This window comes from Melozone crissalis, unplaced genomic scaffold (assembly GCF_028551555.1).
Source record: "Melozone crissalis strain CALT ecotype California unplaced genomic scaffold, PUWL_Pcris_2 ptg000006l_1, whole genome shotgun sequence".
In the NCBI taxonomy this organism is placed as follows: domain Eukaryota; kingdom Metazoa; phylum Chordata; class Aves; order Passeriformes; family Passerellidae; genus Melozone; species Melozone crissalis.
This window is the reverse complement of record NW_026535784.1, coordinates 37,874,280-37,901,856: the sequence shown is the minus strand read 5'-3', so window position 1 is coordinate 37,901,856 and position 27,577 is coordinate 37,874,280. Positions and strand designations below refer to the sequence as shown.

The 27,577-nt window shown below is 38.2% G+C and overlaps 1 protein-coding gene across 1 annotated transcript in view; it reads right to left on the bottom strand.

The window, feature by feature from the left end:
• FBXW7 (F-box and WD repeat domain containing 7) overlaps positions 1-27,577 on the bottom strand; it is a 176,701-nt gene that overhangs the window by 89,724 nt on the left and 59,400 nt on the right. The window contains exon 2 of the mRNA XM_054294353.1: positions 9,453-10,010. Within this exon, the coding sequence (XP_054150328.1) occupies positions 9,453-9,941 (489 nt within the window). The 5' untranslated portion in view covers positions 9,942-10,010. The remainder of the gene's footprint in view (positions 1-9,452; positions 10,011-27,577) is intronic.

Genomic DNA, 27,577 nt, shown 5'->3' with positions numbered 1-27,577 from the left:
ACTTCAGTTAACCTTCAAAAGGAGAATCAGCTTATAACTGACAGGGCAACAGCATCCACTGATAAATGCTCAAGAAAATACAGCTGTATCACTACAGACTGGAAATATTTGGGCTAATGATCACATCAGGCAATAACATGTGCCACATAGTCAAGAACAACAAAAGGAACAAATGGCATATTTAAGCGGGGCAGAGCTCCCAAATGCATTTGTTAGACAAGTCACATATCCCAACAGAGTGAGCGTACTGAAAGGATTCTGAAGCACATTTGCATGATTTCTACTTCATAATATTGTTGTCTTATAATTGGTGAGGTGAAATAGTACTACAGCACATTTTTTTTATTTCTTCCCATTGAGAAAAAAAACCAAAAGCTCATTTCTCATTTTCATTTTGACAGCAAAGATGGAGAGCAAAAACCACGTGGGAGCTGAACCAATACTGATTTCAAAGTCTATGAAAAAGTGTTGGACAACAAGGTGCTGCTTCAGGTAGTTATCCTGCAGGCATAAATTTAATTTATTCTACATAAAGTAAACTGATATGGAAGTTTGAATAACATATGCAAGTACCTCCCCAATATTTCCCTTTAGGGAGCAATGCCTAAGCCAAGCAACCAAAGGACAATTCAAGTATATACCCTTAGTAATAACCAGATTACTACAGATATAGCCCACATATCTATAAGCAAACTTCATGATCCACTTACAGAGTGGGAAAAATGAGCCGGACAGCAATTATGCAACACATTATTTTTATGTACAAGTGAAGGTGTAGGAAAATTCTACTTTAAAAAGTATACCTAAACTTCTACAAGCCTTGAGCAGCAAATGAAATCATAAATTAACACAGCCAAGTAAAAGTACAGGAAGTAAAAAGTACTTTTTAAACAAAACACTGGTATTTGTAGAAAAGCATGCTGCAGGTTAGTAAAGTTGGAGAAGTGACATGCTATCTACAGAGAAACAAAGAATCTGCATTCCTTCCATGGATGCTTTAATATTTAACAAACTACATCTAATGACAGTTGTGCAACCTTTTCAAATGATCCTGCATGTGTGGAATGATGAGCACTAAACTGTGGGGTATATAAATCAGAAAGAAATCAAAGGTTAGAAGTGTTTGTTTATATTAATCTCCAAGTATGAATATTTCTATTTATTACCACCCAATACAAAAAACAAGGTTCTGTATCAGAAAAGTAAAAAGTATATATATTTTAAAACAACAAAACTTGCTTGACAATAACCAAACTGTCATGGTAGTGCAAAAGTAATTCTGACTGGCTGTTATGAATCTCAGAATCACTGGAAGGGACCCCTGGACATCATCCAGTCCAATTCTCTGCTAAAGCAGGTTCATCTGGTGCAGGTTGCACAGGATCATGCCCAGGCAAGTTTTGAGTATTTCCATAGAAAGACACTCCACAGGCTCTTTTGACAGCCTGTTCCAGTGCTGTCACCCTCAAAGGAAAGTTTTTCCTCATTTTCAGATGCAACTTCCTATTTTTCTCTTTGTGCTCATTGCCTCTTATCCTGCCACTGGGCACTACTGAAGAATCTGGCCCCAATACCTGAACATCTCTCCTTAAAGCATTTGTATGCCTTGACAAGATCCTCCTCAATTAAAAAATACAATCTTCAGAAAAAGCAAGAGAGAAAAAAACCCTTTTTTTCAGTCAGTGCTTTTTTGTTGCCTTTTTTCAACAATCATTGAATGTGTAGCCTTTCTGCCACAGCTTTAGGCAAGTTATAACTTAGTTTAAAGCCCTTTAAAGCATTAAGTGAAAGGCATGAAAAATCTACATACCTTGCATGTGATTCTTGAAAAAACAATAGGTAAAAAAATCAATCTCTTTTTGTAATATGAAGTTTTTTCTCTTTCTCCTGTGTACTCAGAGCAGAGAACTATTACATTCTCATCACACAAACCATCTGAAAATTAGTTTAATTGTTCTTTTAAAGGAAACATTCCTACAACATTTCCTATACTGGAAACATATTCCTTGACAAATAAAAAATACTGAGTCCTGCTCCAGTTACATTTATTCCCTACCCTTAAAAAACATGCTTCAGGCTTTTAGCTGCAGGAGCAAGGAAAACCTTTGCAAAGGAGCACAGCACAAGTCTGCATAGGGAGGGCTGCAGCAAAGCAATAGCAGCCCCCTCTGCTGCCCAGAGAAGGAGAAAAATTATTAACACACACTAACCACCCTCCACCTACACACACTGCAACTTCTTCCTAATTCCATGTACTGCCTGTAGACACAAAAAAACCCTCTGCTCCCAAGGATAAGCTTTCTGTAATCATCTTTGATTCCTCCTTATTCCCCTATCCTGCTTTTAGCCTATCAGTAAGTAATTCCAACAATGACTGCAGACTTTGACACACGAGTCCTTTTCACCTCGTATTTGCACAGAGTGCCCAGTGCAATCTTAGGTTTCCTCAGTTTAAAAAATTCATGCTGTCTTTCCACCCAAAGCCAGAACCCCCTGAAAAAAATAAATCCTTCTTATCTGTGTGGCTCTACATAGAAGCTTAGACCAGGCACCTTGCAGCAAAAAACTGTCGCAGCCTGCACTATTTAAGAGCTGAAAGCTCTTTATGCGAGCAGGGCTTTAGATTTAGTTCAGAACTGAAGAGATGGGTATTTAAGCTGCAAGGGAGAGGTTTTCCTGTGGTACATCCTCTTCCAGCTCCACCCAAGTCAATCCAGCTCATCTGTTGTATCTTCCCTCCCTCCCATGTCAATAAACAATCAAGAAGAGGCGCTCCTGAACAGCGCCAATAGTTACACTTACACAATACTTATTACTTACAGCCAAATGGATAGTATGGAATAAAGTATGGTAGGGGATGCTGCAATCAAAGCACCCTGGTTTCACATGAAAATTAAACTCCTTCTCAGCCTTTAACACTGTTGTTTGTAATATATGTTATGTATTAAATATATGTTATGTATCCATTTATAAAAAATCTTATTACCTTTAGTAATGAAGCAAATGCTAAAATATGACAGCTTCTGACAGGGTATCAAAGTGGTTTTTGCGGTTGTAGATGCAACTATACAGTAAGTTTTCATCTTCATTTTAACTAATCTGTTTTCAGTTTCCTTGGAAGCTCTGCTAACCATCACAACAATCACAACCCACAATTCTGCAGCAAGCAAGCCTGCATCTCAAGAGGAGACTAATTAGTGAAGTTATTGGAGGGTTCTGCACACACAAATGCCTGACCCCTTATGAGAAGTCACCATCACAATCCAAATAGTTAACACAGAAATAATATTTCACATTCATATAACCTAATTTGCTAGGCTTTACGACAGCCTCAACAGAAGAAAACAAAATAAATGTTTAAGTACATTGCAAAGATTCTTGGTGAACAGTGCCTGTTGCCCACAAGGACAAAGCATCTCACATAAATGGGCTCAAACACTCCTTCAGAAATCCCTCCAGACAAGCAGAGCAGACAAAAGTGTTTTCTGAAACCCCAAGAAGGAAAATGGCTACGCACCAGCTAAGAATCTCCCTGCTCCACCTGCTCACTTGGATTTTAAAATTCAGGTCCTTACATAATACATTTCACTCCTGTTAGTCTGATATCAAGTGGCTACTTTGCCTACACCATAGAAATCTGTGACAATATTTGCTGGAAATAATGCAGCTAATGCTTTTCATGAGTTCATGTGTTTAGTTTTTTTTAAAGTGTTTTTTTCCTAACTGAAGTGGCTTCAACATTAGAGACACTTAATTTTAAAAGTATTATGTAATGTTGAATTTTAGATAAATAAAAACTAATTGAACAAAGTTTAATTCATAGGAGATTGCTTACAAGTGATCATGACTTTTTTTCCCCACAAACCAATTCCCATCAAACTCAAACCAGAGATGAATGAACTTGTAAATTACTGTAGCTGTTTAGAAAAAATTTCTAAGATAATCAAGAAGACAATGCTCCTGTAAATATAAAAAGCTTGCAGCAGTTCAAGAAAAGCAACTCATCTTAATGGGAACAAAAAAACATCAATTAAAAACAAAATATTTAAGTATATTGAAGTCATTAATATTTTAAAATTATGAAACTGTGAGTTACAGGAACAACTATGCAAACAAAGACAAAAAAACTGAAACAAGTTAAAGTTTGAACCTATTATGATCAACATATTTTGAAGAATCAGAACAATCAAAATATTTCAGAAATACTAAATAAACCTATAGATTTACAGGGAAAAAAAAGGGAAAGTAAATAGAGTACAACCTAGATAACCCTATGGTGAAACCCAGGTGTCAGTACAAGAGAAAATAATGCAGTGGTTGTCATGAAATAGGATTATAGCATTGATGGTATTTTCTTCCACAAAATCATGCTGGTATCACCTCTGCCATAAACACCAATTTTGATAAACATAAAATATTGCTGGCATGATACATCTGCTAGTACTACAATTCCAAAAGTATGAGCACAGGTAGACAAACAATTTAAATCTCAAGTAAGCAAGAAAGATAATTTACATGAGCAATTTCACAGTGAAGGCAACTGCCAGTAATACATTCTTGTCCTTGAATTGCAACAGAATGCTACATGTAGAGGGATAAAAGCATTTAAGTGCAGTTGCTATGAAATATGGGATATAAGAGTATTTGTTTGCTTATGCTGTGGTTAATTGTTACCCAACAGAACTGAAATACAAAGTTATCACAGAGCACTGGAAATGGATGCCACAAATACAATGCAATCAGTGAAGAATCAGCATCAAGAACATGTTTTTGTCAGACTGCTGTATATATTTACTTAGCTCTCTTGTGCTATTAAGTATTTTTAAAACAGATATGGCAACATTTGACAAGACACAGATCAACTGAAGTAAAAATTAACAAACAGTAAAGGGCCTGACATGTGCAAAACGCCAGTCACTTAAATACAACTGAGTAATAGTTCTGTAGGTACAAAGGACACAGGCCAACCTTACAGAACAGAAAGCTCTCTGAAAAAGGTTTGCATCATATTAGACAAATCAGTCAAACATGAAATCCCAATGTATGGAGTTATTTGATGTATCAATAGGTAAATACATCTCATAAACAAATTTTAGCTGTCCTTGGCACAGCTGCTACTTCGTTTTAATTGCAGTTCTGATATCATAGAATCATTTGGGTTGGAAAAGGTCTTTTAAGATCATCAAGTCCAACAATTAATGTAACACTACTACAAGTTAAAGCACTAAAGTCCCTAAATGCTACATCTACGTGTCTTTCAAATATCTCCAAGGATGTTAACTCAACCTCCTCCCTGAGGAGCCTGTTCCAGTGTTTGACAACCCTTTCCTGCAAGGAGTGTATCCCAATGTCCAATCTAAATCTCCCCTAGTGCAACTTCAGGCCAATTCCTCTTATTTTATCACTTGTTACCTGGAAAAAGAGGCCAACCATCAGCTGGCTACACCCTCCTTTCAGGTATTTGTAGAGAGTGATATGGTCTCTCCTGAGACTCCTCTGGGCTAAACACCCCCAGCTCCCCCAGCTGCTCCTCACAGGACCTGTGCTCCAGAGCCTTCACCAACCTCACTGCCCTTCTCTGGACACGCTCCAGCACCTCAGTGTCCTTCCTGCAGTGAGGGGCCCCGAACTGGACACTGGATTTGAGGTGAGGCCTCACCAATGCTGGGGGACAATCCCTGCCCTGGTCCTGCTGGTCACACCATTGCTGATCCAGGCCAGGATCCATTGGCTGTCTTGGCCCCCTGGGCACAGCTGGCTCATGTTCAGCTGCTCTCCAGCAGCACCCCCAGGTCTTTTTCTGCTGTGCAGCTTTCCAGCCACTCTGCCCAAGCCTGTAGCACTGTATGTGGCTGATGTGAGCCAAGAGCAGGATCTGGCATTGGCCTTGCTGAGCCTCACACAGTTGGCCTTGCTCATCAATCCAGCCTGTGCAGATCCCTCTGTGGAGCCTTCCAGCCCTCCAGCAGATCAACACTCCCAACCAACTTGATGTCACCTGCCAACTGACTGAGGGTGCTCTGGATCCCCTCATCCAGATTGTTGATCAAGATATAAAGACATCTGTGATTCAAGAGAAATGTTCTGACACCAGAATGCTCTGAGAAGTATCATAACAAGAACAAAAAATAGAAAAATGTGCCCAATGGACACATTGTCCTTCTTATTTACATTTAAGATATCTTTTAGGGAAGAACTTTATTGCTTAACATACAGGGAGAAAAAAGCCCCATTTGTTAAACAGCTCCTCAATACAACATGAAAATAAAAGAAAATTGTAATAGGAAATGTCATACAACAGGAAGAAGGCAGCGTAAAGGTAGAGAAGTTTAAACACTGATGATAACTAACAAAATATTAAACTAGGCTTGAGAGAGATTTGCCTTGCTGCACAGTTTCCTGTTTTCAAACAGTGACATTTTTCAAAAAATAAGCTTTAGCTTGCACAGAAGTCAACACAGAGCAGCCTATTTTATGCAGGAAATCATGGAAGGTAACCACAAGGATCCTTCTGGATTCCTGTGTGGTGCTGGTAAATGCAATGAAATCCTTCCTGAACCACCAGCCTTCTCATTTCAAGAGCCCATGCCCTTTACTCATGACATTTTCACAACATTATGGCAGCAATTATCAGTTATTTGCACAGAGCAGCAGTATGAGGCAAATATTTTCATATATTTTATATATATCTATTAGAACACAGCATGCTTGCTGCTACTAAGGTGACAAGCAGCAAACCCAAGCAGGGTACACTGTGGTGTTATGGGGGAAATATGACATTTCCTTCCTTAGCCACACAGGATTCTGAAGGTCAACAAACAGGAAAAAAAAAATCAGATCAGAGAAAGACTTTATTCAGGAGTTTATGAGGAAAGGAAGAAAAAGGACGAAGAACAGAGATATGAAAAAAACTTTAGATGAGTTGTACAACACCTACAATAGTAGCAGTACTACTGCTACTTGCGATTTTGTTCAGTCTCACTATTATCTCTTGTTATTTGGTAGTGGTGAAAGTGTGCTGCCATATGTACAAGCAGAATAAAGTGTGTTGCACCAGGAATGCTCCTGAGGAGCCAGGTTTGCACCTGACACACAGACAAGCAGTAGAGCATTCAGCCATCACTGCCTGTAATGCTGGCACAGAGCAAGTTTCACAGAGTACAGCACACAGCAAGGTAATTCAGCCAGAGTTATGAGAACTGTAATTGACTACAAACTCTGAGAAACATGTCTGAAAAGCTAAAAATAAATCCACCAAGTTCAAGTCTCCTAGGATGAGTTTATCCTCAACAGGTAGAAGCAGAAATCACTTGTAAACATAGCTGATGAGTCTGCTAACACTCCCTTTTCTTCTCAAAAGCAGCATATTAATTAGTCATGCTTATTTTTACTCTGGTAATTCATTCATACTCTCACAGATGTATTTCCACAACACTTTTTAACACAGAATGTGCTCCTCTGGTTAAATATGAGGTTATTAATGAATTGGTAGCATTAATGTTGCATATTGTCGGTTCTAATGTGTAACCATCATGCTGAGCAGTGCCACCTCAAGCAGCTTTCTAACTTGTGCTGATACTTCCTAAAGTTGGAACTTCCTAAAACAGAGCTGCACCACGAAAAAAAAAAATCCCAAATTTGGTTTGCTACCTGGCTGCCCAAAAATTCTTGCAGAAGCCCAGCCTGGGGACAGAGCACTGACAAAAATTGCCAGCCCTGCATCAAACAGGCAGAGCAACTATCAGACCACACAGAAATTTTGCATCTCTACAAAGATCTTTCAGACATCTTCCTTCAGGCTAAACTGGCTTGTTTCAGTTCATGTCAAATATGCCTCAAGAAAAGAAAGAAAAAGCTACATTCATTACTGAAATCAATAAAAAAGCTTCAGAAGTGGCCACCACTGAAAATTATGCTCTGCTCTGTCTGTACATAATTTAAGTATAATTACTTACAAAGCACTTCAGCAAGTTTCAAATTCAGAGACTTGAAAACATAATTTTGAGTATAATAATTTCCTACATTAATTATTGTCCATACTGGATGCAAGCTGTTATATGATATCCAGTAAAATATACTAAATACAGGAAAACCAATGTGTTGAAATGAAACCAAGGATTTCAATAGTAAAATCCATTTCAATTCTATGAAATATGACAGTATTTCACTCCAAATTAGAAAGCATATACTTCAGTACCCTGAAAAATAGAATTATAAATATAAAATTATATTAAAAACTCATGTGAAAAGATTACAACTTTTCAAAAATCAAATATGTTAGCTGAGATACTTAATATGGAAGTGAATTGCATAGTATCATTATTAACAAAAACACTGCTGTAGATTCCAGAAGGCAATATTCCCCCTATTTACCTGTTCAGGTGTATCTTGAAGACTGATTATCCATCTCTACACATTTATGCTCATAGTCAACCTGCTTACTTATGTTAACTGACTTGTTGTCTGTTTTTATTTTACATCAGGTTTTAACTATTTTTTAAGTAAAATTTAAAAGTTTGAGGAGGTTGTGTTTTTTGAAAGGTAAGAAGAGGCTAGGTGTTTTATTAACAATTAATGAGTAATAAAACTAAGTAAATCCATAGACTTAGAAAGAACATTCTCCCAGAAGAACACTGGCCTGGCACTCTTTCTTACTAGTCAATATCACTGCTTTCATTATTTTGCTGCTCCTAAGAGTTAATGGAATTCCTCCTTCCCAGAGAACTTGGAAAATATAGTGAACTACAAATATACACTGCAACCAATACTCCAGTAACTTCTTTTTAATCTAAAATACTAGGAGATATAAAGAGAAATAAAAGTATGAAGATTAATTTCTAGCTTCCTATTGCAAATCTCAAGTTTTCAACTACCAGCACAGAGGTTCAAGGTCCCCACAAGCAGGATGCAATAAGACATCCTGTAATGACTTTCTAACTGAATGACTGGCTATTGTACTTTTAAAAATCTGTATTTTGTCAAGGGACTCAGCAGGCCAGCAGGAAGAACTTCATGTTTCTATAATATTCCACCCTACTTTTTCATTACAATGTTTTCACCTAAATGAACCAGATCCTGTGTGAGAATACAACACATGTACGATTGCTTACCTTCCCTTCTAGCTCACTTGGAGAAGGAAAATAGCATAAATAACTCCAGGAGGGTCTTATGTAAAAATATTTATAAAGAAACATCTTGGTATTTTGACCATAGTCATCAGAATGCTATTCCTTAAATTACCTAGGGGTATTTGCTCCTGTCAAATGCATGCAAATATTTTTATTATTAAGAGCTAAAACAGCATAGTTTTTGTGGACTACATAAATCCTTCACTGTAAGCTCTTTAGGAAATACAATGTTTGCTTCACTGTAAAACTTCAGTTTATGCTAAATATGCCATTTTTTTCAAAATCCAAAGTTAATGAGGATTAAGAGCACAAAAAAATTCTCACCTTTGTCTTCACGTAGAATGGAGATGACTGGTGAATGGGCAAGTCCATGAGGCTGTTGGAATTTGTGACACTATTACTGTTAGCATGTTCATCTTCTCTACTGCTGTCATCAGACTGATCAAAATCATCACTGTCCTGGTCCATTTCCTCCTCCTCTTCCACCTCCTCCTCTTGGTCACCAGCATGTTCCTCGTCATCTTCCTCTTGGTTACAAGTGGAATCCTCATCCACTGTAATAAGTCTATTATTATTTTCTTCTAACTGCTCCTGCTGAGATTCATGCCTGTCATCAAATCCAGGTTCTTCTGCTCCTATCTCCCCATTCCTCCCAATGTGCTGCTCCTCTTGTTGTCGTCTTTGCTGCTGCTCCTCCTCTTCTACCACTCGATTCATCTGCTCCTCATCTACTTGGCTTGAGGAAGCATTACCTCGAAGAGATCCACCAGTTCGTCGCCTCTTGCTGCCCACAGAGAGCAGTTCCTGATTCATTTCCAAAAGCCAGCTTGCTACTTCTTGGACCTTGGCTAGGCTATCTGAAGATGCAAATGCTTTCACATTCTAAGGAGATAAAGAAAAAGAGGGAAATTACAAATGTTACTTTTTTTTTATTAGATAAAGCAGTAAAAATCTACTAGTTATATTACTCTTGGCAACTAAAAACTTCCAGGAAACAAGGAATAATTTCTACTTGATACACTACTAGAAAAACAAAAAGAAAAAAAAAAAAAACAAACAAAAAAAACACCACAAAAAACTTCAGACAACTTTCTAGCAAGAGATTTACTTGTTCTGTCTAACAGTCTGATCATAATCTCTTTAAGCACCAGATTCAGCAAAATTCAGAAGAACTAGTTGCCCTTCTAGAGATTCCACAAGAACCATTAACATTCATGTTAACAGAAGATACAAGTATGCAATATTACTTGCAAAAAATTGTACACGGATCATTTCAAATGGTATTTATTTTCCCTCTCATTTGATTACAGACTTTGTATATTATTCAAAAAAAACAAACTGCTTTTGGTCTTATGCATTAAGAGCAGCATATTTTTCAGATATAATTGAAAGTTTCATTTCTTTTTATTCTAATTTCCTTTTAGATTAATAAAGAAGAGAACACCTATTATAGAATACAGCCTTATCACTGCCGAGTCTTACACTGGCCAGAGGGAGGCCCAGTGGTCAAAAGCAGACATCACTAGGCAACCTGTGTGGCCCAGAAATGGCCCATATCTCACCTGGGAAAAAATAGATTGCTAGTAATTGTGGGGATTTTTGAAGGAGTAGTAAAGTTCTCCAAAGTCTAAGAAGCTACAATAATTGTTAAATGAGTCTCTGAGATGTTAAAAAAAACCCAAAATTAGGTGCATTTCAATAGACACTGAAAAATACTAATGCAATTTCCAAATTATTCATGCATTCAGCTACCCATGTGCCTCCAAGCAATATATAAGAACAAGGGGCTATAACACAGGCTAATTCATCATTAAATTTGGTATCAGATTTCCAGCTGTATAGCCTTTGAGGCTGGCAAATCCTGGTTTCCCTAGATTCAAGCAATGTGTTGAGTAGATGAATTCAGCCACAACTCAACAAGCAGTCAGACTCACAGGCTCTGAAAGCAGTACATGAAAGTGTGCGCAGAGAGAAATCAGCTTTGTCCTTGTGTACAGAGCCACTGTCCTTGGGAGCCCAGAGCCCACCCCACACACTCAGCAGGCCAATGCAGAGAGAGAGATTCAGAAAGCACAACACCACAAATACTGCATGGGAGCACAGCTTCTGAGCCTCCTTGGAGTAGGAGCAGTAAAGGATGTTTCCATGAGTCTCTGAACCTCCCCCACCACCACCATCACTCCCTCCTTTTTCTTAACTCATCTATGTCTTATAGTTCTTTTAATTTGTTTGTTTGTTTTCCAAAAACCTAGGACTTTGTATGATGGACAGAGAACATATAAACCCCAACTTTGCTCCATGACATTCGCAAAACCATTCACCTTATTGGTTGGTAGGAAGCAAAGTACCAGAAACCATAGCTGTTCTGTAATTTTCTGTGTGTTGTACCATAAAAGAAACACATTTACAGGTGTTTTTCCACTCTTTCTCTGAGGAGGATTCATAGCTGGGATTCTGCACTTCTCTGCACCTTTCTTCCTTAGGGAAGCACTACTTACATCCCAAAGACAGGGTTCTCACATTTCCACATCTACCCAGGTGATGATTCCTCCAAATAAAACCTTACAAGATCAGTCACTGAAATATGTGTTCAAAGAAAGTACCCATTAAGTTCTGACCAGTGAATGAGAAGCTAACACTAAAAGACAATTAAGCACCACACATTCAATGGAAGGAAGCAGACACTGTGCTGACTCTTGATTTTTCCATGGGAAAAAAGCTTTGGGACACTTGGGTGCAAGTGACCCAAACCAGAAGCTAATGCGTGTGTTTTCATATTCAAGTGGTAGCAAAAGCAAATGTGTTTATTTTTCTGTGTACAGTAAGGAGCATTTAAGAAAGATGCCACAAAGAGTGTACTCTAAGAGAAATGTTTTCATTTAACATCTTTCCCCAAAGCTCAGAAACCTTAGCATGTGGGAGTGATGTTTAATAACAACATTTCATCACAATTCAAATTTAGTTGCATATATCATCTGATGGTAATACAACTTATGTATCAGGCTTGCGACATAGTTTGGGCATTATGAACAAAACAATACCACACCTTATTTTCTCAACTTGGAAAGCTGAACCACTAAACAATGTAAAAATCAGTAGTTTAAAAAGAAAAAAAAAAACTGAACAAGAGGTTTATATCTTCTCAATCTAGAAATTCTAGTTTCCATTACAAATGTTTCTCTAAGTAGCCATGGGTGTAGCTTACAAAGTTTAATTGCATTTTTTCAGTATCAGTAGCATTATATATGAAATTACTGGTTTAGTATGCACTTGATAAAACTGCAAATGCTCCATTTGTTTCAATAATTTAATGCATACTTCCAATTTGTATCTGTAAGCAACCAACATAAAAGGTCAGCTTTGAAACATTAGAGTAATCAAATGCAAGAATATACTAAATGTTTAAGTGACAACAATATCACTGTTACTGTTATTACACCCAAATGAGATTCCAGCCAATTAAAAATGTACACTTGTACTAGTATATATTTTTAATTATTCCTACAGTTTTGAGTGACCATCAGTTCATGAAATTAGCTTTAGTCATTAGTGGTTTCCATTTTACTCTGCATTTGCATGAATAAACTCAATTTGTTTTTCCAAGAAGCCTGTAAAATACATTATCAAAATTTAATTACAAGCAGTGCTACATCAGAAATCATCAGTATGCAGAGAGGTGATGCATTTGCTAAAGAACAGATGGATGTACATTATCTGAGAGATTTGAAACATTAAAGCTGCCTTCTGTCATGTAAGTGCTTTCAGAATTAACTACTGTCAGCTAGTACACAAGATACAATAATTTCCATATATAAGGTAGACAGGAATAAGGAAGGATTACTATTTTGCAGGAAGAAGTGTATTTACAAATCAACTTCCAGAGAGCTGAAATGATGTGTTTTCAGCTAGTATAGTGTCTCTTTCATTTATACAGTCAGAGACCAAAATGACTCAAATCAACTAAAAACCAGAAGAACCCCTGAGGAAAGCTGTTGTTTTTCCTACCTGTCTCGGACCACAAAGATTTTTTTTTTTTTCAGACAGACACCAAAACATAGCAATACAAGTGGCATGACTTTGCATAAGCATGCAAAGCTCATCAAACGTGGTCCGTGAATCTAACTTGGCAATTCTCAGGTAAGTTTCTTAACACTTGCATTGTATGGGAAAACAAAATGCAAGAAATGCCTAAGGAAAATGGAAGTCTCCAGACTGATCCAATGGTAAACTCAGAGCTGATGAAAGCATCCCACATCCCTACTAAAGACTGCATGCAGCCCCTACCTCTATTGAACATTAAATGCTGTGTTTAAGCATAATTTTTCAGCTTTATCCATTACATTTTCACAGAAGATAGATTATAAAAATAAATATGAACAACAGTTGCTCAAAACAAGAAATGCCAAGCAATACCAGAAGATTAAAGGGAAAACTGCTCAGGGTTATCTGCCACAACAGGTTGCATTCTGTACTGTGAGGATGACCACTTCACTTCCTGCTTTACTGCTGAAATATCTCTATCCTGCTAGTACAGATTAAAAAATTGTTAAATATTTTTAACCTATAAACCCACATAACTATGGGGAAATGAAATTTCCATCAGTACTGCTTGTTTTTATTTTTCCATTTTTATTACTTGAAACCATAAAGAAAAAAGAAAATTAGGTGGATGTAGAGAGGTGGAGGTTGGGGTGTGGTGGGGTTTGTTTTTAAACAAACTATAACAGATTGTGAAAAGATTTTAAAGAATTAACTTGGAAATTAATGTATCAGACTGACTTGGAGACTAAACTAAGTATCATGATAGCATTTAGTGAAAAAACAGTATAGCTACAGACACAACATGATTTATGGCCAGTGGATGATCCTAGAACAAATCTTCTGAGATTACAGATTTAGTGGACAAAGACAATTGAACTAACACAAAAACTTCTGTAGATATTTGACTAAATCTTAACACTGTAATATATCTGAGCTCTTTATTGTGTTATTTAACTGTGCAATACTGAATTGAGTTAAATAGAAAGCAAAATACAGACATTCCACCCAAGCAAAGGATCTCCTAAGGTCTCAACATCCAAATCTACCTTCTGAAGAAGTTGTTGAAGACTCTTATAAGCACACTGTGACCAGGAACAGCCCTGGTGCATTGGTCCTCACAAGCAAGCAGAGCAGCACTGAAGGGGCAGGGGTACAAAGCTGAGACACAGCACTCACAGGACACCAGCTCTGCGGAGAGGAACTGATTTATTCCCAGATCCTTGCCCAAGCCTAAAATGACCCACTCAGTTGGAGCACACCTCCTCATTTAGTTTCACCCAGGTGTTCTAGGACAGTGCTCAACTCATTCTATAGGGAAGCAGGCGTGGATAATCAGGAATTAGGCTTTAAAAGGTGCACTTGATCCAAGCCCAAACTACCACATGAATTGCAAATACGCCTAGCAAGCCACGCCATCCAAGGCCTGCTAAGCTCATTTGAAAAAAGATGTATGAGAAGGGGATTTACAAGCAGAATCAAGCATGTATAAATAAATAAATAACAGAGTTAACACTGAGACTGTGAACCATGTTTTACCAAAGAAAAATATATATTTGAGTTATGGCCATGATAGCAAATGTTGCAAAACACTACGAGCAAAACCCATACATGATGTGTTTAAGAAAACAATATATTGGTTGGATTACTGGCTGCACAGTTTGTATATGGGAAGGATTTTGAACAACAGCTAAGTAACAAACCAAAGCAGCCAACATATAATTGAAATAACTGAAATACAGAAATCAAATGAAGAATCTACCACCCTCTCTTATAGGTTATGGTAGTGGACAATTATTCTCATACAAGGACTTAATGAAGTTAAGATAATTCACATAAAGCAACAAATTTAACTAAAGTTATGAGCTTTAAATGAAAGTTACAGAATCATTTTGCTGCACTATAAAGGACAGCAAACATGATCATAGTTATGGAGTCATAAAACTGTGTTGAATACATTGCACAGATGAAGAAAATAAAAAACCTGTATTTCATCAGTACATATGGTGATTAGAGCGAGACTGAAATAGAGATTTAAAAACTTTCAGTAGCTTTTCTTCAAAATAAAATACATCATAGACAATGTAACTCATTCTACAAGAACACATGTTTTTTCTAAGAATGATAAACTGCTTCTTCCAAACACATATACACCTCAAATCTCTAAGTCAGCTCCACTATTTACAGCTTCAAGCTCCAGAAAATAGCAGCCAAAAAGATTCTCTGCTCCTGCTTTACTATTAACCTCCCACAAACACTCAATAAGCAGCACATGCAATGTTTTGGTTGTAATAGAAATTATCCTGCTCTTTTTTCACAATCTCAATATACTTAAACGATCAATTAATGTCATTTATTCAGTGCAAAGTGGTCAGAGCAACATACATTAAATCAAAGTGCTCCTCTAATTACTTACTTATGTCAAACATAAATTTGACAGCAAACAAAAAAATAGATTTAGTATTCATTAAATTTTTTAAATACCACAATTAAAGTTTCCTGTTTGAATTTAATTATGTCCAGCTGTATTTAATCTTCTTTTGCAGTCAGTTTTAATTATCTCCCTCTCTACTGAAATTCAGGCCCAACTTTCCATCTACCTGCTGAAGCTTTTCACCAAGTCCTGGTGTCCTGACCTCTCCTGAATGTTTCTGAACAGATACTTCCAGGTTTCCCACAACACATGGTCTCTGCCTCCTGTTCACCTGCTTCTATTTAACCCCACAATCCTATTTCAACAGACTTTACCCCTTCTCTCCCTATTCCACCATCCAACTTACTTTTTTCTTCCAGGACTGCCTCTGAACATGGTTCCCTCTTTAATCCCATGCCTCAGTTTCCCAATCCCCTTTAGCCTCCAGTGCTACTTTACAGCCTCAGACACTTTGCTTTATTCTGAACATTCCCCACAGAAAACAAAGGGATTTATTTAAAAGAGAGACAATATCTGATAATACATGGGCAGTGAGGGCATGACAGAGCCATGTCCCTTGCTATCAGTTATGGGGACAAACACATAGAAACCACTTAAAAGAAAACTTTGCTTTAACTCTGGGAATGAAACACATATCACATAATCCTACCCTCTTCTGGCACAAATACATAAAGTATTTAACAAGTGATAAAATATGAAATAGCACACAAAACCCCAAATGAGAAAATGAGAATACAAAAAGCAGTTCAGAAAATGAGTAAATGCTTCAAGAATTTATATATATTTAGCAGTATTTATGCTAAGTGGCTTTATAAAGAAATATCAGAGGTAGAAGAGTGATGACTAGACCTTTCATAAGCAAGAGTTTAGAAGAAACAGTCTGAGTTACAAGCAGTCACATTCTTTAGATTATGATAAAGTATGTATGATCATACAACCACCTACAAGGTTCAGGCACACACAAACACAGAACCTGGATGTATTATAATTCATGTGGATTCCACAGATTCTCTTTGCAACAGCAAGAGGAGCATCAAATCTTAATGCTTTAAACCAAAGGCCTTTTCTTCCCTCTTTGTGCATTCTCAACACAAGGGCTGCTCTGGCTAAAAGAAGGGATAATCTGAGTTAAAGTCACAGCACCTTTTAATGCTCTAGCACAAAGTATCACGCTATAAAATGTATTAATAGAGACTTGATGTCCATATTAAAGCAATCACCATATAAGAGGAAGAGAGAAACTAGGAGATTTTTCTTTCTATAAACACTTGTTCGTAAGTAATTAATGAACTTAATTCTCATATTTGAAGTGTTTCAAAACATGCCTGCATTATTCTTGTTTCAAAAAGAAAGCAAATAATCACAGTAAATAATCAGTGAATAATGTCTTACATAAGTTCTGCTTTTACCTCAAAATTTGACACATGAGAAAATGAGAATTACAATGCTGTGGCAAGGATGGGCTGGAGATAAGAGGGAAATGTGAAAGTGACCCGTATGGAAAATGTTAAAAGCTCCATCACACAGTAATGAGAAAACTGCATTTTTAAAAAAAGAAAAAAAAAACCCAAAAATTTTAAGTCCTTTTCCTCAAAGCTGTCCCCCACCTGACAAGTTATTAACATACCAGTACAGTATTACTGTAGAAGTGGGGAGCTCAGGCCACTTTATCAGGAACATTGTTCATAGTTCTTAGCTCCCTGAAAGGGAAGACTAACAGCAAAAGTACAAAAGTTACTCCTTAATTTTAATTTTGCATTGTTATGTTTTCATCAAGAACAGTGAATGGATATAATGTAGAATAAACTCACTTGCATTCTTTGGAAGATAGCGTGGGAGGCAATAATCCACAGTAGGAGGAGATCAGTATTATCGCCAATATTACTGTGTTCATATAAATAATTATGTTATTTTTAGTATTTATATTAGTAATGACTGTTATGCAGAAGATGGCTGGTTTGTCTTTTCACTAAAAACTCTTTAAAGAAGAAAGATTAAGCTGTAAAATGTGACAAGTTAACTATCATGTGGAACTAATGAAAGGCTTCTCTCTCCTTTTCCTCAGAGAAGGAAAAGCAGAAAAAAAAGCCTTGCATTATTTAAAGGGTGCCAAGTTTTCCAGCAACTATTAAAAACAAAACAGGCAAATCCTCCATAAAATCCTGCATACTGCCACTCGATATCAAGTAGTGATTATTTTTCCATTGAAAGGACCTCTAAGTTATAAAAGCTAAGCACACAATTTTCAACTGCATTGTCTTAACCTTTCCACTTTGACAACTGTACCATTACTCGGTATTAGTATTATATTAAAATTTTTACCTCTCCAAATGAAAACTCTTACCTGAATAACTGATGAATGCTTGCTTATTGTTTTCCCCATTAATTAGATTACTACAAGAAGCCTACACTACTACTGCTAGAGATAGAGCAGAAGTATTCTTGTTTGCTGAGTTTGGAACAGCCAGTTAATATTTCAGCCTCATGTAAACTACTCTTTCTGTGCATACTAACAAGGAAGAGTTTCTTGCCAAAAGCAAACATTAGATCACACTTAAAACAACATAAACAGAGTATCTTTAGATACACTACTTGAGAAGCATGTGGGCTGAAGAATTCTCAGTTTAGAAAACTAGGCAGGCAGTTTCTTATATGCCTTTCAAATTTAAAGATGCTGTTGTATACCTGCTTACTGAAGGCCAACAGAATCATCCACACTCTTCCATGATAGATACACATGTAAGAAAGGATTTCTCTACAAAAAAGGATTATGAATCCTCTTACAGCGCAAAAGGAGACTAAGCACTCCTTAAAACTTCACAGGTTTGGGTCATTTTGGGGTTGAATTCAACTTTCATTTCAAAATGTAAGTAAATGAAGTTTGTGGGTCTATGTAGTTGTGAGGGCTTTCCAAGCTGGCCTGACATCTCCAGAGTAGTATTATGCATGCTGTTGTACTTTCACATGCCTTTCTGTCCCAGATCAGACCATCTATATTCCCTAAAAAAGGAGTCCTTGGGGTCAGTTTTGCAGTGCCATCAACACCACTGCATACAAGGACCTCCCCAGCTGCCCAGACCAAAAACTGCTTAGGATAGTTTTGTACTGCTCAAGGCCTTTCGTCCATAAGAAAAGAGTCTGAGGAGCAATGTGGATGGACCTCTGGCCTTCTAGTAGAGACCTTTGGTTAAGCTGTGCTGGAGTGTTACTGTGTTATGGAAAAACTCTTCTGAGTTAACACACATTAAGCCATAGGTACCAACACAAGAAACCAGAAATCTCAACTATGAAGTCTAGGACTACCATTCAGTAACATTTATTTTATGTAAACAGGCAATGTGATTACTATGCAGAAACAACTCCATTCTTCCCAACTGCCTAGGTGAACAAGGATTTTATCTAATAGACAAGAAGCAAGACCCAATCACTAAATGCTGAAATGAGAAAAATACAAATGGAATTAACTATGAGGATAATTACTCACTGTAATAGCTCACTAGGAAGATAGTAAATTCATCACCAATTTAAGTCTTAAATTAGAAATATACTCCATCTTAGTTTAACACATACATTCAACAACTGCAGAACATGCAGCACAAGGGCAGCTACCAGGGCATGGTGAGCTGCCTGCCTCTCCCTGAGAATGTACATGAAAGAGAGCTGTTGTCACCTCCTCTCTGCTCCCACAGTGACACAGAGACAAAAAGTATGACCAAACTGCTGACTAAACCCTGCCTAGTTTCAGTGCAGACTTATTTGACAACTTCTAGACTTAACACAAAGGCTAGTGTTGCGTGGCCAAAACAGCCTACACATAAATTTTTCTTCAGCATCCACAACATTGATGGGCCCTGGGTCTGGATGCATTTCCAGTGGAAAACCTTAGCGGTACAGTATGCTGAACCACTTTACATATCCATTCACACAGACTGTCACCTCACCTGGTGCTGCTTCGCAAAGTTGCTTTGTGAGAGCAATACATGAAAAACTTCCAAGCAGAGCTGCTCATTATTAATGCAAACTATTCTGAAGGCAAAAGCAAAACAGCATTTGGCAGCAAGACCACTGCCATTAAGATGTTTGCCTGCAAACCTCAAAATGATTTCTGAAGTACCCAACTGACTTCAGTCTCAGTCTCTTTCCTGTCCACTAATCATAAAAGTAATTTTGGGTACATTTCCTGAAATTATAGGTTTTGCTAATATGAGTTGCAGTTTTACCAGATGGCTGGCATCAGCTTCTGGTAAAATGGTAACATGATTTCTTGGACTAAAACTACAACTCAAATGTTGCTGAAATGCAGCACAAACAAGCAGACACGGAAGAGCAGAGACATAAAAAACAAAAAAAAAAAAGGTGATTTAGAACACAGGGCAAAAAAGATGGACCAAAACATGTCATCTCTAACTGAAGTGAGCTATCAGACCTTGAGAACAAATAGAAGCTAAATTTAGTCAAATTTAAAATTAATTTAGTTATATGAAAACTGGGGGAAGGGCAGGAAAATAACACCAAGTACCAAATTGTCCCGTACCTCAGAGCTGTTAGAGAAAAGAGTCCTCTAATATGGAACAACACACAAACAGATGGGAACATATATACCCTTTACACTGAAAGGCATTCTAGTGGTTAAAAAGAAGATGACAGCAGAATTAAAGCTGAGAAAAGTGAGAATCAAGAGCTGTGACTGCTATTAAAGAACATTTTTTCTGGGTGATTAAAAACAGTTGAAGTAAATATCCCTTTTTCAAGCAGCTCTTATACCACCTCTAATAAGTAAGAATAATCAACTCACTACTCCCCAGAAGCTTCAATGCACAGAACAGTATTTTTGAGCCTCTTAATAATGATTAATGATGTAAAGGAGAAGAAATGCACATTATGCGATAAGAAGTCCAGTCTCACTCTTTTGTTCAGTTGCAGGTTTCTGCATCAGAGTAACCTCCTAGAAATTACTATAAGGTTATGGTAAAAATTAAGAATATTCTACTAATACTAAATAGCCTTCCCTTCTTTCAAACTTTACACCTTTTTATATTATTCTAAGTGAGATGAAGAGAGATTTAAACATCCAAGTCTTTCCAAGTTATCAACAACCTATTTTACCTTAAGATCCACAATTGACAATGCTTATTTGAGGCTACTGCCCAAAATTTTTATTTTAATTTCCTGTTTCAATTGCCTGTTCTTTAAAAAAAGTCTGAAGGAGAAAGCCAAGTGTATCCTGGGTACTTAGGAAAAGCATTGCCAGCAGGGGAAGGGAGGTGATCCTGCCCCTCTGCTCAGCCCTGAGAAGGCCACCTGGAGTGTTGTATCCAGTTCTGGGCTCCTCAGGACAAGAGAGGCATGGAGCTCCTGGAGCAGGGCAACAAAGAAGATGAGGAGACTGGAGCACATCTCTTAGGAGGAAAGGCTGAGAGAGCTGGGCCTGTTCAGCCTTGAGAAAACTGAGAGGGGACCTCATCAATGTCTGTCAGTGTCTGCAGGGAGGGTGCCAAGAGGAGGTTTCCAGGCTCTGCTCAGCGGTGCCAAGCAACAGGACAGGAGGCAGTGGGCAGAACCTGATGCACAGGAAGTTCCACCTGAACATGAGGAAGAACTTCTTTACTGTGCAGTGACCACACACCAGAGCGGATGGTCCAGAGAGGTTGTGGAGTCTCCCTCACCATGTGCTCTGGGATGGCCCTGCTTGAGCACAGAGGTTGGACCAGATGACCCACCATGGTCTGTTCCAATCTGACCCATTCTCTGATTCAGTTTCCATGTTGTCTTATGTGCTAGGGGATAAAAAAACCAAATCAGTAGTTCTATCAGTACTGTTAAAGCAGAATGGAGTAAAAGGCTGTAATGTAAGACAGACAAAGGCATTTCTCATTTGTGTTTAATTCACCAGTTATAAACCAAATTTCTGAGATAAGAAAAGGTAGCTGGGGTCAGATTGGGGCAGAAAACATGCCTCATGCAAGCAACACAAGATATAAACACTGGTGTATTTTACCATTTTGGTGCGAAAAACTACAGCTCAGCCTTATTCCTACGAGGTTGCTCTAAAAGAACGAGGAGCAATATATATTTTATGAAGAAAGCCTATCTGTCTGCAATCCCAATTCATATCTTACAAAGTGCTCAGCTGTGAATGTTATATCAGATTTTTGCAGTATCCACTGAGCAATACTCTCTCCATTCTGAATGCTGTACTTTCAAAGATGAACTCCAAATTATGTACTTTCTTCCAGAGCAAGTCAATGAAACATGTTAAATGCCTTTGCATCAACATCTGATAAGGAAGATCCTTTGATCTGCACTTCTCTACTTTTACAAGAAAAACAAAGAGAAACATACAGGCAGCATTTACCAGACTTGCTGAAATCTGCTAATACACTGGTTTGTCTGCATTTTCAGCATCTTCATCTTAGAAAGACATAAGTAAAACAAGGTCACATACTACCAGAACACAGCAGAACCCATTCCCTTTTCTAGTGTCTAATTTAAAAGAAAACAAAACAAATCCAAACCAATTACAGTCTCCACATGCTATTAAAAAAACAGTAAATGCCTTCTCATTAACCTCACATCTCCAGAACACTGCCTAGCACACATTGGTTCCTAAGTGTTATGTTCTCTGTGTCACAGAGAAGCTTTATGGCACTAGATTTAAAATCTGACCTTGCAGAACAACAAGGCACTTGCTGACAAACAGCATGAGTGAGTGCCAGGTTTGAAGGAAGATGATATCCCAGCCTGCCTAAAAGAATCTGGCCCTGGCCCAAACAGACTCTTAGCAGGCTCCACTGGAGAAATGGAAATGGTTGCAATTATTGTTATTGATTTAATGCCCTTAAAATGGTTCTCTGACAATTTTATTTCAGTAACTGATTAAGCAGTATGATTCAGCAGCAGGACATCTGCTAGCAACCTACAGAAACATAGATTTCTTTGCTCAAATTATTTCTGGGACCAGGAAAGTAAGGTTTTGTATTTGCAAGACCAGAGGTAGATAAGAATGTAAGGTGGCCTACAATATTTATGTCAGGCAGGCATTCAAACTTTCCTTCCAATTCTACAAAGCCATCAACTCTAATATCCCCTGGTTTTGCTCTACAACAGTTTCCTAGTAGGAAAGGTGATGTAGCTACAAGCAGTAAAGACAGCAGTGTTCAATGCAGTAAAGCACTGACCATGTATACAGTTATCAAATAAATTAAGTACCTGAACTACCAAATAAAAGAGACACTGATGCAGACAAATAGAAACAATCTTAAAATTAGAAATTGGGATAATAATTTGAGAGGATGAAAAACAGGTTATAGAGATTCTTTTCAGTGAGTAATGTCATTTAAGATGCTGTTACTGCTCTGCCACAGAATATTTTCAGTGGAGCTTCACCAAAATAAACTGTCCCCCCCTTACCCATTCCAGAAAAAAAATACTTAAATCAATTGTATCTCACCAGTTTCCTCTAATGTATATGGTGTTGCTGGCACTGGGTTAAGAATGACAGATAAGAACTGTTTCAAGGACAGCAGATCTTACACCTTTCCAGCAGGGATGGGTACTGATTAGGGACCAATTAACATCTTACACCACTGTGAAATAAACACCTACCCATAAACTTGAAGCTGTACTCTTCAGTAAAAGCAAGGGATGCTCTGCTGCTAGCATTATGGATCTAAACTTGACTACTGTCAGGAGTCACCAACCCACCAGCTCACCACAGCTGGCATCATTTCTCACACCTGTGTGGAAAGAGGCATGCAGAGCCAAGATAGTTTCTTCCCAACAATGGGCCCACAACACAACAGCAGCTGCAAAGAGGAACAGTCTCCCACATCACTGATCCACCTTTGCTGTAGGCTAATCAATGTTCCTGATTTTTCAAGACTCCTGTAGCTGCAGAGCAGTCTCTATCTCTCCCAGTCAGTGCTCATCAGCATCAGACAGACTGCACCACTCCCCAGCCAAACTTGGTGCCTGCCCTCACTGCTACATCAGGTGTATCGCGCTTCACAAAGGTCACTTGCCGTGCCACACAGCTGCCTTGTGGATACTGGAGACCAGCATATTTTGGAAGCAAGTAGGTAATTGCTCAGGTCCTAGTGAAGTACTGATATTCAGAAGGAGAAATTTGCTGGATTGCTGGTAATAGGTGGAAATCCAAAGCAGCTGAGATGGTACAATCTGTGAGACAAAATGGTGTGTCTCCTAAGCGCCACAAGAACCCACAACACAACAGCCAAGGGAAAAGTCAAATCTTGTTAACAACAAAGAACAGAGCTCTGGATGCACTGAACACACACAAAGCACATTGTTGGGTTGACTGTTTATTTTCTAACCTAGAAAAGCTGTTAAAAAACCAAAATTCATAAAATAACTGATTATAACTCAAAATTCAAATTTTGAGGCCATTATCCAGATCATTCAGAATGTTGTTTTATCACTACTACGTAAGAGTGATGTGTGAAACTGTCCAGCTGCAAACAGTTGCATTTCACTCCAACTGTTTCTACTGATAGAATGCCAAATTGGATGACTTTCTGAATAATACATTGGTTGTTGATAGCAAGAGCACCATTGAAAACAGGGCATTTATATTTGTTCTTACTGGAAAACCTGGCTGATTGGGTTATGTCCTATGACACAGCTTGAAGGCGGTAAAATGGACCTTACCGTAACTTTCTCACTGAAGCAGCCCAAAAAGGCTTTTAGTAAATGTACAGCTCTCTCACTAAATAGCTCCATTTTTCAAAAGACCTAGTCCTCCACTGAGGAAAACAGAATATAGTACAGACAATGTGAAGTTCAAGTCGCACCTCACAGCCTTCACATCAGTGTGTATTTTCATTTTTCTTCTAATCTACACATGGGCGTCCATGCTCTCAGATGCATGGATGATTAGCAAATGGTACCAATTCTGCCCAAAGTTCAGAAGTCACTTTTTAGTCATCAAGACATAGGAGTCAGCTACTTGCTCAGTTGAAGCAATGATTAGGTATGAACTATAAAACACTATGAAAAATACAGCTGAACTTTTAAAGGTATTTACATTTTCATTCCAATTATCTCAACACCTGGGAAATACCTAGCACACCAATTTTCTTTCTTTCTTCAGAAAGAATCCTGGAAAGAAACTAGGCTCTAAGAAATGCTTTCATTTCCTGGTGAATTCCTCATAGATTTTTATTTTCATCAAAGCCTAGTAAGAACATATTTTCTACTTGTAACAGTGCAAGGTTTATGTACTGAAATCCATTCCCACAGAGCTCATAGCCACTCTCAAAGGTATTGCAGTCAACACGCAGTAATGGCACCAATGAGGTCTACAGATCTGCACTTTCTCCTCAGACACCAGTGAGATCAAGGATATCTTTCCAAGATATCTCATCATCACAGGTGGGCATTAACCCCAAACCCCCAAGCTTTTTTAGGCACTTCTGGTATATTTTTTCAATATGTTAGGCAACTATTTTGACAAGGCAAGTACCAACTGTTTCAGGAACATGGCTGTTCTCAGCAGGAGCTCCTGCACTCAGTGTTCACTTCTCTGTTGAAGAACTGACCATTTAAAAAATACTGATTTACAGCATAAATTTATTGTGGTTCTTCTTGGGACTTCTGGCCCAAAGCCACTTTTCACAGACTGCCCAGTTAGTCTTGCATTCCTTGATTTTTGAGTCTCAGGAGTAGGGGAAGAGAGCAAAGAAAGCCTGCTGCACATCTGGAGTTGAAATTGTCACAGGGAGCAACATCTGACACTCCCAGCTCTAGGGCTCACCAGGAAAAAAAAATAAATCCGAAATCAACAGATTTGGATCTGCTTTAAAGGGCTTGTTAGAAGTGGACAGGAGTGGCAACCTGAAAGCCCAATCCCAAGTCCATTCAGTCCCAGGTGAAAAATTCACACATTCCAGGGACTTTTTCTGATAAGTCCTAACATCTGGAAAATGTTCATGGCAGCAGGACAGCAGGCTGGGCATTACTAGATGTTTCTGCCACTGGTGAAGGAATAGAGATTCAATGATGAGTGCTCCATCATCCATACCCCAGCATGGAAATACTAAACAGCTCAGATGCAGGCACCATGCATGAGTGGCAAATGGTTGATTTAGTAGAGATCACGTTACCAACCACAAAAAAGCATGAGATTTCCATGGGCTTGCACAGAAATTCTCTTAGCTATGCAACAGAGAAAAATGGAAGAAAGCTTCAGCAGACTTTCTAGTAGGACTTGTTTAAAATATAAAAAATCAACTTCAGAAGCCTGACAGCAGTTTTTAAACAGATATTTCTGAAAAATCATTTAGCCAGTCTTCCTCCTTCATAGTTGTTTGCACACAGTTCCAGTGGAAACTGAAATATTTGTTGAACTTTTTATATCTAGGACTAAACCCAGCAGCATTGGGAAACCCTAGATCATTGAATTAGATAAAATTGCAACAAAGCAGTCATATATTAAGTTTAAAATAGATAAGGACTAGCAGCTAATAGAAAACAAGCACTCAGCAAGCACCCCAGCATGCTTATTCTGCACAAGATTTATTTTGCTTTCAAAGCACACTTCCTGACACATTAAAATAAGCTATTTAAAGGGACTTCTGGAAAGAATAGGAGTGTAGAGACACATGCATACACTCTTCCTGAGGCACAAGCCCAGCCTCCCACACCCAGCCAGCTTATCCCTGCATCCAGCCAGATCTCCTGGCGCACCTGCGCACATAAGCATCACTAAGCCAACTCGGTCAGAATGAGCCAGGTTAGCTTACAAGTTTAAAGTCTCAGCTAAGCAGATTCATTTTGCCTGAAATAGATTAGGAAGCACTCACAAGAGCAGTTGCACACACAGATTAGAGGTGAACAGTCCACTTCAGGGGCACAGGACAGGCAGCATGCAGCCACCACCTGCAGCTGGCCCAGCTGAACCTGAACTCAATGCCCGCTATGGCCCAGTCACATTCACCTGGGACAGTGAACGGGAAAGCTCTCTTCAGATTCATGCTCTGTGCTGTTCCACAGTTTCCCCATGCTGGTAAGACCCACCAAAGGCCAGCCAAGGATCTCAGACACAGTCTTACAAAGTAGCTGGCATCTACAAAGTTTTAGACAAAACACACCTCTCAGAAATGCTAAGTACCTTACAAGTGATATGTAGAAATGAACTGCTAGCACTTCCCTTATTTAATCAGAGAACAAGCTGTAAACACAATTAAAAGCATTTATTATTTTCCAAGCAACAAAATTAATTTTTTGTTATTTTCCTCATGGTAAACATAAGAGGAAAAGAGCACTGGTCAATTGGAATTGCCAGAAAAATCCTATCTCACTACTACAATTCATGGGCTTCCTACTTCTTTAGCAGTCACTTTCATAAGTGAACATCCTGAGAAAGCTCATGAGGACAGATAACTTCAAGGGAGAAGAAAAGTTCATGTCTATTTGCAGACGGCAAATTTACCACAGAATTTACTAGTTGGACAGAGTGCGTTGCTTCCAGCTTTACTCTCAATTCTAAAACGGGGTTTTGTTGTTGGTGGTTTTTTTTCAAATTTCTTTAAGTTGTTCCAATAACCTCAGAAATTTAACAAAATATAAAACAAGCCTGCAAATACACTGAGAGCATAAGAAAAGGTATCACCAATCCCATCATCAGTGGGCTCAAGGAGATGTGTGTGTAAGTGCAAATGCATTCCACAACTGGAACTATAAAGAAGGATCTTTCTAAAGGTAAATGTTTTAATGTTTTCTACCACTACATTGCATTTGCATGTGCCTACTTCTCTTATTCCATCGCTTCTTGTTACTCACGTCTCTGAGAAGGTTTAAGTGAAAAATTTTTGCTCTAGCATTTTTTATCTACAAGAAGAAAGCAAAGCAATCAGGGGGAGCCTGAGATGCAGACATGTGGACAGGGCAACTCCACTACTCAGGCTGATGACAGAACTTAGAGCATGCTTCAAGGAATGGAACGTCATCAAGAACATTC